Source organism: Xyrauchen texanus, chromosome 10 (assembly GCF_025860055.1).
Source record: "Xyrauchen texanus isolate HMW12.3.18 chromosome 10, RBS_HiC_50CHRs, whole genome shotgun sequence".
Lineage (NCBI taxonomy): Eukaryota > Metazoa > Chordata > Actinopteri > Cypriniformes > Catostomidae > Xyrauchen > Xyrauchen texanus.
Window position 1 is genome coordinate 47,443,375 of NC_068285.1, and position 16,730 is coordinate 47,460,104.

Genomic DNA, 16,730 nt, shown 5'->3' on the forward strand with positions numbered 1-16,730 from the left:
TTATAGGTAGTGTAGTTCTTCACAAGGAATTTTGATATTAAACATGATTTTGTTTTTATTTGTTTTTTTTTTTATGAATTTGAAATTATGTGGAGTTATTGTTCCAGAAGCATATATTATCGATTAACAACCACGGCGGTCACGGTAGCTCTGTCTTTTTAAGGTTTATCGCAAAAAATGTATTTGTCTATGGAGAAAATGAATGGGATTTTTACATCCCTAACACAACTGTTACTCTTTTAATATGAAAATATGCAATGCAACAGTACCATGATGCAAACAATAATGCAGACAAAATCTTTTAAAAGTATTAAAAGCATATCATTGCCTGTTCATATATATGTTAACATATCATGTTAACCGTACTAGTGCAACATCCAGTGCTGTGTAGTCTGCTTTTGTCTTGAGAGGATGGTGTGGTTGAATTGCATTCTGTGTGTTTCAGGTTGTGTGAAGGTAACAGAGCAGTGTCTGCCATTCCTCCGCCGCTGTGCTTCGTTGCAGAGCGTGGACCTGCGTTCATGTGGCCTACTTGCGCCGGACATCTGCCAGCTTCACTGCTTCCCCTCCCCTGAAGACAGAGTCCTGCTGAAGAACAGCTAAAGACTACTGCCTCAAACGCACTACAGGAACAAACTCGCTAGAGAGAGAGAGAGCTCATTCATCATGGACAATATGCTGCTTGTAATTCTGGATTCACCGTTTGTGAACAGACAAATCAAACTTATGTAGATATTCTGTACCAGTAATGAGTGGGTGTACAAATGTGTAGTTTGCTGTAAATTATCCACTCATGTGCGCAGTTCCCGCAGTCCGCCCCCAGCACAGCTCAATGTCCTGTTGGGAATGCTGGCTCTATTCTAGGGTGCAAGACGATGCCGAATGTATCTTACTGTGGACAGGTCTCGAACACGGAGCCATATTTGTGCATTTGGGTGCATCTCACAAAGAATATGTCCAGGTGTTCACAGCAAACTCAAAAGAAAAACATATTGACATTATCATTGCATAAAGAAAATGAAGCCTTTTTTGTAGAAACATTCAGATTTTGTTTGGTAATTCTTATTACCAGTGTGTCTGGTCCTTTCACTTTTGTTTTTTTATTTGTAATTCCCATTAGTCTTTATGGTGATTCTCAGAATTGTAGTAGTAATTTTCTATTGTATTAATTAAAACAGATTCTGTAATACAGGAAAGTTCAATAATTGCTATCATGATATTTAAATAGTTAACCATTTAAATCATATATTTTTTTGCATTTTGGTATAGTAATTTGATTGGAAATGTTTTATTTTCATGAAAGTAATTTCGCAATGTAAAAAGTCCTACTGATTCTAAAACATAATGTAAAATAAATGTTGTTTCCCTCTTTTGATTTTGAGGTGAAATGCGACCTGTACATTTCTTAAGTTTTGTGAGATGAAACCCATTAATTTACTAGATAGATATTGGGAGGTGCGTGCGTGCGTGTGTGTGTGTGTGTGTGTGTGTGTGCGCGCACGTGCGTGCGTGTGCTGGTTGTGAAGTGTTAATGTATCTCTTCAGCATTGGATCTTTGATGGCCTCTAAGTCTCATATCCTGCTGCTGATCTCTTTGGCTTGATCTATTAGATTTATTGGAGACCGTATATGTTCCTTCTCATCTGTATTTGTGCCGCTGGCGCACTCGGTCTCTCTGTGCCGTTCACACAGCTGCCCTTTCCCTTCAGTTTCTGCTGTTTATTTCTGCTTACTGCTGCTCTGCTTGTGATCACTGATCAGTTTGCTTGTTAAATCTGATCACTGAAGAGCGCACAGTCAATGCTATGCATCTCTAAGCATTGAACTTAGTAACCAGCTGCATTGAGTGGCAATTGTTTCTTACGATGGTGCATTATATTCCGCTGTATCTGCAAAGGTTTTTCACTGCACTATGATTAGAGCAAGAGGCAACGTGGCGACACAAGTTCAGTAAGTGCTGAGGGACTGCTGTTTTTCCATCACATAGTAGTGACTCTCGTTTGACTCGTTGTCACGTTTGAGTCACATTCTCCCATGTGCTCCCATTTAAACCCAGAAGGGTCCAAACATTTTTCCTCTCGAAAGCAATCAAAAACCAGGAAACATCAAATAAATCTTTGTTGTTTTACGGGACCTTGTAGAATAGCCTGCTAGTTTTTGAGTGCATCTATCATCAAATTAATTTTCTGTTTTAAACTCTATTCAGTATTATCAGAGCCGATCGCTTACAAAAGACTAACCCGGGGGTAGAAAACTTAACTCTTTGCTGCTCAGATTCTGTATATCCATACCTGCTGTTCTTCAGAGTCCCTTGTCACCCTCATTACAATTTTAACATAGATCTTTGAATATTTTAAAAGCTGGTTTAGCAGGCCTTAGAAGTATTTCACTAATTGAAGGCTTCATTATGGATACACATGTTTTGGACTACACAACTCTTCCAGTCAAGACATTTTCATGTGGTTGGGTTCATTGTGCATTATTGGCGATGTTGCCATCTTTTTGGTTTTAAATTCCAGTTTCTTTTTCTCTGTCGAACCATTGAATGGGGCATTTCTTAAAACAACTTGTTTTAAATTTCTTTGTGAGCTCTGCAACCTCTAACCTCCTGTATATGTTGCATGTCAACACCTTGCACTGACTGTATTCCTTAAACACGTAAATGCAGTATTGGGTCTACATGGCAGTTAAAGTGGTTGAATGTGAGTACATTAAGGAATGAATGAAATCGCTTCAATATTTTAACTTGACAAACAGCATCCCTTAAAAGTGAACTCTTAAAATAAATGACTGTCATTGCAAATACAAAATCAGAAGCGTTGTTGACACCATATTGATACAGTGAATTATTGTGTTTTATACATTTTAGATGATACAATGTCAAATGCAGTTTGCATTAAAAAAAAATACCATGTACATCTGAAATTATCTGTGTGCAGTTTGTAGTTAAAAATCAAACACTGTTGTTCAGCATCATAATAGGTGTTATACTGGTTCCCCTTTACCCACATGTGTTGTTGTGCAGGTTCATAGCCTACTCTACTGAAATGCCACATCTGAACCAAACAGAATTTCACCCTCTAAATAGGGCTGGAATCATATTCTTGGACAAATTTTCTATTTTGGGCATTTTCTTTTTTTGTTGTTGATTTAAAAAAATTTCTATTGTTATTTTTTTTGTTTCTTCCATTGCATTGATACAAGTGAGAAAGATGTATAAAACAATAAGAAAAGAAAAACTCAAGGCAGCTACTATATGAGTGACTACTATAAAATGTCTAAATAAATAAAGACAATGGGGTTTGTTTTTATTTCTGCTAATTTTCTTTCCTTAATGTGCTGCATGCACTCTGAAATAGTTGAGTCAGTGACCGTTTTCTTGAGATACTGATCACTACCATACTAAGCAACAGCCATAATATCCTGCTACACTTCAAACCTTACATTTTAATTTAGGTTTTGCTATTGCAATTTAATAATTGACACAAGGCACCTAGACGAGGAGAAATTAATCTAATGCATTTCAGGATTATTTCTTTAAAGTAAATTTAGAAATATGACTTCTCAAAATGTTTGGGACTACCCTTGTATGTTGCTTATTGTCTTTAATGTGTCTGAACAGTTTCTCACAGATGCAGCTGAAATAGGATCGAAGCACAAGTGGGTTTTTATTTTAGTGGAGTTACCTGTATTAACCTGAGATTAGGATGTGTGTGCTTTTCATCTATGTCTCTGCATGTTGATAGCAGATGCACTGACGATGTTTCGTGAAGTTCTTGTGCTTGTGTAAGTATTTGCTTTTTCCAATTTCCGTATCAGATGGTCATTTCCTATCAAACATGAATGTAACCGGGAAAGTTTAAAACTTTGTTAAACTCTGTGATGCACTGCGTAATTTTTACGTTTTATTTAATTCAGAAGAATTGCACATCATGAATGTAAGACCAAACCTTGCATTTCTTGAAATCAAGTCGATGGAGGGCTATATCTGGGGACTATAAAATTAAAATGCAAAGACCGAAACTAATAAGAAAAGTGAGATTGTTAATATATATTATATTTGCCTTTTTGAACATTTAAATTTTAAGTCATTTTTATTTGTATAGTGCTTTTCACAACACCCATTGTTTCAGCTTTACAGAAAATCATGCATTAACAAAAAATTCAACCAAAATATCTATAAAGTCTTAGATTCATTGTCAGAGTATTGTGTATGTGACTTTAAGGGAAGCCTTGGCCTGTGAAAAGAGGTACGTAAGGTAAGCACGCTGACAAGATGCACTTGTATACCTGGATCTGTTATTTTATTGTTTCGTTATGAAACCAACGAAAGAGTCATTATCTGCCTCCTTTCTTGACATGGTGTCAGAAGTGACCACGTAAGGAGAGAACTATATGTCCGAAAATGCCACTGTCCAAGCCGCCAGACAACTTTACATTCGATAAGCCAGGAGAATGCCTGTCATGGCGGCAGCGTTTTGTGGGATAAAGAATGGCTGCTAGGCTTACAGAGGAGGACAGGTCCATCCAAGTGAGTCCATTAATTTATGCGTTGAGAAGTGAGGTGGAAAATATGTTCAATGAAAGAGAGAAAGAAGACTATTTTGAAAACGTTTTGAAGAAATACGATGACTACGTCATAGTCATCAACATCATACATGAGAGGGCACAGTTTCACTGGTGAAGTCAAAGACCAGGGGAAAAAGCTGAGACATTTATTCGTGCACTCTACGAGTTGTCAGAAAACTGTGACTTTGGCGCTAACAGAAATGAGAACATAAGAGATTAGTTGTAGGAATTAGAGATGAGGATCTTTCAAAAATATTACAACTAATTAAAGACCTCACACTGGATGTGGCGGTACAAATGATAAGCCTAACAGAGGAAGTTACTAACCAGGTTAGCCAGCAGGGGGATCCAATGTGCAATGTTCAAGAGATCAGTTGACCCAAATAGCGGACTGGCTACAGGTCTGAGTACAGCAGAAAGTGCCAACCTGGAAATACAAAGAATGGTGAGCACAAATGCAGCCAATGCGGCAAAAAAAAGACAGAGCGAAATGTTCAGCCTTAGGTGCATAAGATGTCACAAGAAAGGCCATTGGGAACGCATGTGCAAAACTAAATCAGTCCATGAAGTCATGAGGGAAGAAAGAGAATCCGACTAATTTTACCTTGGATCTGTACAACAGATGGAAAAAGGCAGCACAGAAACATGGACTGTCAATCTGACAATCGGAAATACACCTGTAGCATTTAAAATAGATACAGGGGCGGATGTGACAATTAGTGAACAGATGTTCCAAAATCTACAAAAGAAACAAGAACTGTGCAAAGCAAATGTTGTACTTAACAGTCCAGGAGGCCAGCTAAAATGCATGGGTCAATTCAGAAGCCACATAAAGCATAACAGTACAAACTGACCATATATGTTGTAAAGGGCCCAACAGTGAATAATCTTCTCAGTGGAAGGGCAGCTAAGGAAATGGTCTTGGTGAAAGGAATAGGAAGTCAATACAACCAGTGGGGACCACGGAAGTCTAAAGACTGAACCAGTTAACTCTCTGGGGTCTGAGGGTATTTTGGGCCCTGGAGAAGTTTTGACATGCCTTGACATTTGTGCTTTTTTCAGTTGCTTAAAAACATATTAATGGCTAAAGTCTGATAACACTGTATTCAGCACAAACTGGGCTACAATAATATGTGAGCAACATGTATGTACAGGTTTCTATTTGTGAGAAAATAACGTTTATGCATGGTTTTTGAAAAAAACTAAAAATTTAAGTAATTGAAATAAGGCCATATAACAGATACTAAACATTTGTCCACAAGACTTTTGAGAACTGGATCTTGTAGCCTTGAGTGTTTGCTATAAAATGATGTGAAAACCATCCTGATCACTCATTCATACAAAACAATATAGTAATTTAACTTTGTAAGACATTTTTAGTGTTGATAGGTAATATGCGAGGAGGCGTGAACTATCTTGAATATGCATGTATTTCACACCTGAGGATACAAAGACCCCTCCCCTGGGCTTATCAATGAGGGATTGAGAATGAATGTGAGGAGACTTAATGATCAAAATCAAGTTTTAAGTTAAAGAAGTAATCTGACTATATATATTCTTTACATTAATTTTAGACCTACACTACCATTTAAAAGAAGTCTCTTCTGCTCAACAAGACTGCATTTATTTGATCCAAAATACAGAAACAACATTGATATTCTGAACTATTTTTACAATTTAAAAGAAACAGTTTTCGATTTGAATATATTGTAAAATGCAACTTGTGATCAAAGCTGAATTTTCAGCATCATTACTGCAGTCTTCAGTGTCACATGATCCTTCAGAAATCATTATAATATGATGATTTTCTAATATGGGCATATTTAAAATGCATTTTACTAATTTAACTTGAACACATATTTGCAAGCACAAGCTTTGTTGATGATAATGAGGCATTTTAAACACTAGATAAAATATAATCTAAACATTCATATTATTTTTACATCATATTTATATCATATAGCATACAATTTAAATGCCTGCTTTAGTCGAAACAACATTTACATGTAACTAAAACTTGCTTATTAGGACATATTTCAAATTTCAATACTCTGAATCCTGGCTGGCAAAGAGTACCACTAGTAAAATATGAACATGTTTATATAAAATAGCATGTCATCTAATGAAAACTAAATGACTTACTCGTCCGAAATTGTATCCTTGGCTGGATCAAATCTCTCTTCAAAATACAAAGTATTTTTCCTGCTCTTCTTCTGAGGAAAATGTTAAATCTTCCATACTATCCTGGAGCTTTCTCGTCTGTGTATTGTTGCAAATGCGCAGAAAAATGAATGAAATGTGTTAACAACCTCACAGTCGGGGGCATGTACATTTGCATTGATCGTCTCAGCACATTAGCGTATGAATGGCATTCTCTGCTGGTGGGTGTGATCACATTACAGATAATGAGATGGATAATGAGATCGCTTTGTTTCAAACAGATTGCATTGCAGGAGAATATTTGTTTTACATTTGAATTGTTTTATTTAAAATAGACATTTTAAGCTTTCTTTAGACATATGTTTCATATTTGTGTAATAAGAATTCGTGGAGTTTCAGTTCATTTTTGTGACGTGTTTCAGAAATATGCTCGTGAACGCAGAGACTGCTGAAAGCGCACCCTTTTTTATTTTCGTTATTTTACAAAAGCACAAGATTTTGTTGTTATTGTGAGTGTACACAAATAAAAGTAGACCCTTTATAGTCCCTAATGATGTCTAACACTTATCTGTATACCCAAAAATGACGGAGTGTTTTAAGTTGTTTCTGCTGTAATGACGAAAATATCCAGCAGGACACGTCTGTCGACCCCAGAGGGTTAAGATTCTACTCAGACAAGGGGCAGAACTGTATGCCGTTAATACTGCCAGTAGTCCCATTGCCGCTGATTCAGAAAGTGAAAGAAGAATTGGGAAGGATGGAAGCATGTGGAGTAATTGAGAGGGTCACCCAACCAACAGATTGGTGTGTGCCTATGGTGCCCGTTATCAAACCCAACAGGCAGGTGCGTTTATATGTGTTGACCTGAAATGGCTAAATGAAAATATCAAAAGAGAATGATTCATGCTGCCGACAACAGATGAAATTCTCTCAAAACTAACAGGTGCCAAAGCGTTCACATCTCTAGATGCCGCAAGTGGCTTTTGGCAGATACCGCTGCATCCTGAGGGCAGCCAGTTAACAACCTTCATCATGCCAATTGCCAGGTATTGTTTTAAAAGACTTCCTTTTGGCATTACCATTGCACCTGAGATCTTTCTGTGAAAAATGCAAGAGCTGTTGTCAGGCCTGGAAGGAGTCCAAGTGTACATGGACAACGTCATTGTATATGGAGCGTCCATGCAAGAACACGACATGTGACTGAAGCACGTACCAATGGAACTCGCCGGCCTGAGATTAAACAAAGACAAATGTAAGTTCCGACAAAGGGAGCTGCATTTTCTGGGTCAGGTAGTCGATGAGAACGGAGTCCGAGCAGACCCTGAGAAAGTTAAAGCTATTGCTGAACTCAAAGCCCCAACGAACGTACACCAACTAAAGAGAGTGCTGGGGATGATTAACTATATGGGAAAATATATATCCCATTTGGCAATGCTGGGAGGTCCACTATTTGAACTCTTACGAACTGAAATAGCATGGACATGGGAATTGGCACAGGAGCGAGCATTTTGAACGCTTATGACATCGCCAGTATTGTCATTTTATAATGCAGAGAGGCCAACAACTGTATCTGCTGATGCAAGCAGTTATGGCTTGGGAGGAGTGCTTCTCCAACAACATGGAGACTGCTGGAAACCTGTTGCATACTGCTCTTAAACACTCACTAGTGCTGAACATCATTATGCGCAGATAAAGAAAGAATGTTATGTGAGTACAAAGGAAAAAACTACATTGTACTCTCAGATTATTATTCCAGATTCTTGGAAATCCTTAATTTATCGAACACCACAAATAGCAAAATATTTCAGTCAGTTAGCAGTGAGTTCGATTTTGAGCATGGAACTTCAAGTCTGCATCATCCCTCGAGCAATGGCCATGCTGAACGTGCAGTCCAGTCAGCAAAAGCCATCCTACGGCAAAAAGACCCAGTACAAGCATTGCTGAGCTATAGAACATCCCCAAATGCATCAACTGGAGTGAGCCCGGCAGAGCTTTTGATGGGAAGGAGACTTTACCAACTCTGGACCACAACCTCATTCCAAAGTGGCCGGATCAGAGTCTGATACAGAGACGAGATGATGCTGCTAAGCAACAACACACGTTCTATTTTAATAGAAGGCATGGAGTGAGAAACTTACCTCTGCTGAGGCCAGGAGATTCAGTCCTTGTCAAGCTGGATGAGGAAAAACAGTGGAAGACTCCAGCGACTGTAATTGGACAAAGTGCAACGGAGCACTCCTACATGATCAGTAGTCCGAAAGGTGAAATGATCATCACTTACAACTTAGTCCCTCAGAGAGCGGTGCTGATGCTGAAACAGCAGGGCACTCAGAAACAAAGTGTGATGATGACAATGTCCGAACAAATAGCTCATTGCCTACACTGACTAATGAAGAATGGAGAGTAACAAGGTCTGGTAGAGTGAGTAAACCAATTCAGAAACTGAATTTGTAATACAGTACTGTTACTGTACTGTAAGTAGTGTAAGAATTGAGGTTAACAGACTATTTGAATGTCAATGTTAGTTGGTAAAATTCAATCAATCAATAAATTTTATTTCTATAGCACATTTAAAACAACACGTTGACCAAAGTGCTTCACATTATAGCATAAACAGATCATATAAATACATAATATAGAAAATATAAAAACACATAAAATAAGAATCCACATTAAGCACAGTTCGAAGTAAAAGTGAAGTGAAGTAAATAAAGAAATTAAGTGAAGTAAAATGTGGATAAATGTGAGATTAATAAAATGTTATGTAAATCAGGCATACAGTTAAATTCTGTCAATTAGGGAACGTGATTGTTTAAGAGAGCATAAGTTGAATCTGAACACAGGCTTGTACTAATGTATGTAGAGGTAACATACTACGTTCATTGTACTGTTTTGATTCAAGTTCTACTGTAACATAAAAGGTTATAGCAAATTCTTAAAAGGGGAGGTGTCAGATTATTGTGTATGACTTTAAGGGAAGCCTTGGCCTGTGATAAGAGGTACGTAACGTAAGCATGCTGACAAGACACGTGTATACCTGGGTCTCTGTTCTTTTATTGTTTCGTTATTAAACCAAAGAAAGAGTCATCGTCTGCCTCCTTTCTTGACAGTCATCATTGTGTAGTATGATTAAATATGATTGATAGCAGATGCAAACCCTGTGACAAGCTGAAGGGGACTGTGGCAAGGAACACAAAACTCAAGACGTTGGTTAATGGAGAAAAATAATCTTGAGAAAATCCAGGCTCACAGTTCCCCTCTGGTAAATCAGCATGAATATGATGCCAATATTACTTATTTATGTGCAGTGCAGGTCATGGGTTTAGATTCGAAACTAAGAAAGTGGTATGGTCCAGTGTTTAAAAAAAATATTTCTGAACTGTTTGATTAATGGCTAATGTCTTTGAAGTCCAACCTGGATTAACTGCAGAAGTTCACATATATGCGTTGTCCTTTGTCAGTTGGCTGATGAAGGCTTTTGTTAGCAATTAAATGATAGTCTATGAATTCCAATTTAAGAGTGTAGTCCATCAATAGTCAAATGTGATGCATCGCAGATCAACCGGCAGGTAATTTCAGTGAGGTTCGATGGGGTCAATCTTTAGTACAAGGCATATGAAGTATCTGATGTTTTACAGTTGGAGTTGGCATCAGTTCATCCTCTGAAGTCCATCATAAAAGACTGAAGTGATGTCTGCTAGCACTGGCTGCATTTGGTCATCATCACTCAGAGACACATAGCAATGGAGTCCAACACCAAGCAGGAACAGAGCTGGATCTGGTCGGCTCTGGTAACCTCGGGATATGAATCCCGAAGGAGTTTATTCCATATTTTAGGAGAAAAATAGGAAAAGGATCTACCTCCTTTTGTGGATTTTGATATTCTTGGAACTATTAACAAGCCAGAATGTTGTGATAATACTGAACGTGATGGAATATAGCATGTCAGAAGGTCACATAGGTACTGTGGACCTAGCCCATTCAAATCTTTGTATGTAGTTAACAGAATTTTAAAACTAATATGAAATTTAACAGGTAGCCAATGTAACGATGATAAAATTGAAGTTTATTTATTGAACTTGCTGGACATCCTCACAGTAATGCATTACAATAATCTAGTCTTGAGGTCATGAACACATGACTTAGTTTTTCGGCATCAGCAACAGAGAGCATGTGTCTTAACTTAGCAATATTTCTAAGGTGGAAGAATGCTGTTCTTCAAACATTGGAAATGTGATTTTCAAAGGACAGATTGGTATCAAATATAACACCTAAGTTCTTCACTGTAAAAGACTATGTAACAGTAAATCCATAAAGAGTCAAATTATATTTTAGCAGCTTGTTTTTAGAGGTTTTTGATCCTGTAATTAGTACCTCTGATTTGTCGGAATTGTGTATAATGAAGTTTTTGGCCATCCACACTTTTATTTCATTCAATTCAATTCAATTTTATTTGTATAGCACCTTTCACAACACACATCGTTTCAAAGCAGCTTTACAGAAGATCATAATTAACAGACAATAAAACTGTAATGTCTATAAAGTCGATGAATCATCATTGTGCAATTTAGATAAAATACAATTCTTAATCGTGTTTAAAAATTATTTAATAATAATGGTATTAATAACCCCAGTGAGCAAGCTGTAGGCGACTGTGGCAAGGAACACAAAACTCCATAAGATGTAGATTAATGGAGACAAATAACCTAGGGAGAAACCAGACTCACTGTGGGGGCCAGTTCCCCTCTGGCTAACATTATGAATGTAATGTAAATATTAATTATGTATAGTTAAAATCATGGTTTAAAATTATTTAAGGGTTAAGGGTCAGTGTTTAAACATCGATTGTGTTTGAACTGTAAGATTAATGACCACAGTCTTTGAAGTCCATCTTGATTAATTGCAGAAGTACACATAGATGCAATTGTCCTTGTTAATTGGCTGATGAAGGCTTTTGTTGGCAATAGTTAGTCTATGCATTCCATTTCAAGATCGTAGTCCATCAATAGACCGAGGTGATGCAGGTTGGAGTTGGCATCAGTTCATCCTCTGAAGTCCATCATAATAGACTGAAGTGATATATGGATGGCACCAGCTGCATTTAGTCATCATCATTCAGCGACATGTAGCAGTGGAGTCCAACACGAAGCAGGAATGGTGCTGGATCCAGCCAGTTCTGGTGACCTCAGGATAGGACTCCTGAGGTTGAGACAGGGAAACAAATAAAAAGATGTAAGCATAGATACCATTACATTTATTGCAGAGTTAGAGATCATGATCAATGTTTCTGGTTTCTGGTTCCGGCAGACCCAATTGTGAAATCTCATCAGGTTTTGAAGAAATCTAAAGTTGGGTATTGTCGGCATAACATTGGAAACGTCTCGGGTTACGTAGTGTAACCCTTTTTCCCTGAAAAAAGTGGAACAAGATGCTGTGCTGAGTAAAGCGCAATCCTACATTGTGACCAGCTGTGAATATGTGTGTAACATGTCAATGAGCTTTGACTGGAATGTATAGCCTCGGCTGGTGAGATCATTGGATGCACCTGTGGCCAGGCTATAAATAGACGCATCACCAGCATGTCTTCAGGCTGTCCGGACCCCTACGGTTGTGAAGTGTGCTCACAAGAACGCGAGAGGTCATGTCTGAACATGAGCTTGAGGGGTCGACTTAAGGACATAAGAGCCTGGAGTAGCATGAACATCCAAACTATAAAATTTGATGAATGTGTGCGGAGAGGACCAGCCTGCCGCATCAAAAACTTGCTGCAGAGGGACCCCTCTAGCCAAGGCTTTAGAGGAGGCGACCCCTCTGGTGGAGTGAGCCCTGATACCTACTGGCGAAGCTTGACCGCGCGCCTTGTAGGACAGTGCAATAACATCCCTCACCCAATGCGACAGTCTGCTTGGAGGTGGCCACCCCCCGATTGCGGCTCCCATGGCAAACGAATAGTTGCCCTGACTTATGCCACTGGCTAGTGCGGTGGACATAAGTCTAAATGGCACAGACTGGACTCAGTCTGTGAAGTCCTTGCTGCTCCGGCGTTGCACTCTCTAAGTTAAAAACCTTATGTAGGGTCGCAAAAGGCACCTTAGGCAGGTAGTCAGGATGAGGGTGCAAAATTGCTTTGGTCATTCCTGGGGCAAACTCTAAACAGGCTGGCAAAACAGACAGAGCCTGTAGGTCCCCAATTCTCTTTAGAGAGGTAATCGCCATAAGAAAAACCATCTTGAGAGTCATAAGTCTGTCAAACGCTGACTCTAGAGGTTCAAAGGGGGTCTCAACCAGACCCTCAAGGACTATTGCTAAGTCCTATGAAGGGGTCATGGTCCTAGCTGGGGATGCCTCTCAAAGGGCACCCCGTCCATCAAGGCGTGGCAAGCCGAAATGGCGGCCACATAGACCCTGAGTGTGCCTGCTGACTGTTCTTCCTGCAGAAAGTCCAGAACTGAAGCAATCTGGCAGTTAACTGGATCTGCAACTTTTAGTAGAGGGAAACGCATACAGGCGCATTCTGGGCCATGTATGCGGCACCGCGTCCAGCCCCGGGGGGGGCTGGGTGACTCAGGGAGAAGTAGAGGAGACATTGCGCTATTCATAGAGGCAAAGAGGTCCTCTTCTGTCCTGTAAAATCTCAACCAGATTTGTTCCAAGTGGAGGGAGCCCTAGCACTTAAAATGGTCTCAATAACCTCAGGAGAAAGCCCTGTGTACCTCAGTTGATACCCTTCAGGGGCCAAGTGTGAAAGGTTCCACAATTCGGGCCTTGATGAAGTATTGTCCCCTGTGCCTGAGAAAGAAGGTCCTTCCTGTTCGGAATCGCCCAAGGCAAGCCGTCAAGGAGACATATTAACCCCGAGAACCATACCCTGTTCGGCCAGCGCAGCGCTATCAGTAAGAGGCAAGACCCTTGCTGACGAACTCTGGCCAAGACTCCCGGGAGCAGAGAAACTGGGGAAAAAAGTATACAGACGCATTCAGGGCCATGTATGCGCCATCGCGTCCAGACCCAGGGGGGCTGGGTGACTCAGGGAGAAGTAGAGGAGACATTGTGCTGTTCATAGAGGCGAAGAGGTCCTCTTCTGCCCTGTAAAATATCACCCAGATTTCTTCCACTACCTAGGAGTGGAGTTTCCACTCCCTCGTCTGTATTTTCTGTCTGGACAGTAAATCTGCTCCCACATACGGGCATCCAGGGATATAAACAGCCCTGAGTGACAGGGGCTTGCCCTGGGCCCCAAGGAGAATCCGACGTGCCAGAAATTTAGCTGACGTGAACGTGGACCTCCTTGATGGTTTATGTAAGAGACTACCGCTGTATTGCCCACCCGCACCAAGACATGGCAGCCTCTGGAGGAAGTATTTCAAGGCCAGAAATACAGCCATCAACTCTAGACAGTTACTGTGACAACCAAGCTGACGACCCTCCCATTCCCCTTGAGCTGGACGACAACTTAAGACCGCTACCCAGCCTGTCAGGGAGGTGTCTGTCGTTAGCATCCTGCGACGACGTGATGCACCTAGAGTGAGACTCAATGTAAGAAACCGGGGTCTGAACCACATAGAAAGGGAACGAATCCCATGGCGCGTAACCCAGGGGACTGACCCTTGGATGAAACCCCCTGGCTTTGAGCCACAGCTGGAACGGTCTCATGTGCAGAAGGCCCGAAGGGATCACCACAGACGCAGATGCCATGAGACCTAGTATTCGTTGATACTGATGACCAGTGCAACCTTGACCTAGCCTGACCAGGGGATTCTGAATGGAAATGATTCGTGCGGGAGTCAATTGTGCCTGCATCGTGATCGAATTCCATATAACCCCTAGATAAGTGATTCCCCGGGTGGGAGAGAGAACGCTCTCTGACGTTAAGTCTCAGACCTGGAGAAACCAGATGAGCTAAGACGATATCCCTGTGCTGAACTGCCAGTTCTTGGAACTGTGCTAGGATCAGCCAGTTATGTAATTCAGAATGCGGATGCCCCGGAGTCGCAAAGGAGCCAGTGCTGCATCCCTGCATTTCATGAATGTGCAGGTTAATAGGGCTAGGCCCAATTGAAGAACCCGATACTGGTTATATTTATACAATAAATTTCTATATGAAGATATGCATCCATGAGATCGATGGTGACCAGCCAAACATGATGTTGGGCTTGTGACACGATCATCTTGATAGTTAGCATCTTGAACTTGAACACCCTGACTGGGCAGTTCAAGCCTTTTTGGGAACCAGGAAGTATTCGCTGTAATAACCTGACTCTTTCTCTGGAAGGGGAACATGTTCTATGGCCCCTTAGGCCGAGACATTTTGCAGTTTTTTTCACAGTAGAAATGCCTGTTCCAGTTTACGGTAGTGGGGACCACAGCATTGAAACACGGAGGGAGGCGAGCGAATTGAATTCTGTAGCCCTTCTCTACTGTTCTTCGGACCCACATAAAATATCTGGCAGACGTTTCGACGCTGCCAGGTACTCTGCAATGGGTATTATTTTAAGACTTCCTGTTGAGGGGGTGTTGAGTGTTTCCGCGCCCTGGATTAAGGCAGGAAGCAACGGTACACTCAACTCTTTGTTGGAAGCCTCTATCACCGAAAGCACCAAAGGTGGTGGGAGTGAAGAGGTTTTGTGAGGGTATCGGGAAGGCCCAAGTGGATGGTACACGTGCCCCATCCCAAGGGGAACTACCCCCACAAGGCTGGGTACAAGACCGTCAGGGCTTCTTTCTTTTAGAAATCACGACCCTGAGGTCCTGCTTGGGCGGCTGCTGAGGGCGACGAGCCTGTCCCCAGTCATTATGAGGGGGAACCTGACTCGCAATGCTCTGTTTCTGAGCCTCCCTCCTAGCAGAGTCGGGGTGGGACTGGGTGGCCGACGGCCCCGCCCCCTGAGTACGGCGAGGAAAAAACTACCCAAAGGCTTCCTCGTGGCTTTTCGCCTCCTGGAATCTGGAGATAACCATATTCATGGCATCTCCAAAGAGACCAGAAGGAGAAACCGGGGCATCGAGTAAGAAAACTCTGTCCTTATCCCTGATGCCCGAAAGGTTAAGCCATAAATGCCTCTCCGTGCTGACTAAAGCGGACATAGACCGGCCAATAGCACGGGCTGTCTGCTTGGTCGCACGGAGAGATAGATCTGTGGCCCGATGAAGTTCAGAGAAGGTTTCTTCGTCAAGCATTGCACCCGCACCCAGGTCTTTCAGTAGGTCAGCCTGGTAAGCCTGTAACACAGCCATGGTGTGCACCAGCCTGACCTGCCGCTTGATAAGCCCTCCCTACTAGCATGGAGGTAGTCCTGCATGGCTTAGTGGGGAGAGCGGGTTTTTTTCAATGATGATGCTGAACCCGGTGAGAGATAACCCGCAAGTGTCTCTTCAACCGGCGGCATTATTGAATACCCTTGCGCCTCAGCAACCACAATAGTTAAATATTACGACGTCAAGGGCACATGAACATGAAAAGTATGAGTCTTCCTCCACGAACGAGAAAGCTCGTCCTCTAATTTGGAGCATTTGGGGGTTTCTTGATCATGTGGCCAGTCTAACTGAAGTCTGGCCACCGCACGAGTATCCACATTGAGTAACTCCTCTGAAGATTTTGAGTCATGTTTGGAGTGCTCAGATGTGGGTAACTCAAAGTCCGCAGACCCAAGAGAATCAGGGTCCCCCTCATGAACTGAAGAAGCACCGGAGCGCGCTTCAAGATCACAGGAAGGACCAGCCAGATCTGGGGAGAGAGCGAGCCAGATTATATGAGAGCCCCACGAATGAAGTGTGGGTGCCGGCTCTCGGAAATAAGCAAGGCGAGCGTGAAGCATTTTGACCGAAAGTAGGTCGCAATGCGCACACCCGCCCTGCTTTTTTTCAGGGCAAAGAGAGAAGAAAGTTCTGCACACTGCCTAACAATTTCTAACTCCTAACAAAGGGAAGAAAGTTTTGACAGGCTTGTGAGACACACACACACACACACAGAATGGGCTCTGAAAAAAATTTATCTGACGACA

General features: G+C 41.3%; 1 protein-coding gene across 1 annotated transcript in view; it reads left to right on the top strand.

Annotated features, from left to right (window-relative positions):
• Positions 1-3,295, top strand: part of zgc:158376 (uncharacterized protein LOC100101643 homolog) — a 91,062-nt gene extending 87,767 nt beyond the window's left edge. The window contains exon 12 of the mRNA XM_052135529.1: positions 446-3,295. Coding sequence (XP_051991489.1) covers positions 446-603 — 158 coding nt within the window. The 3' untranslated portion in view covers positions 604-3,295. The remainder of the gene's footprint in view (positions 1-445) is intronic.
• The last annotated feature ends 13,435 nt before the right edge of the window (positions 3,296-16,730 follow it).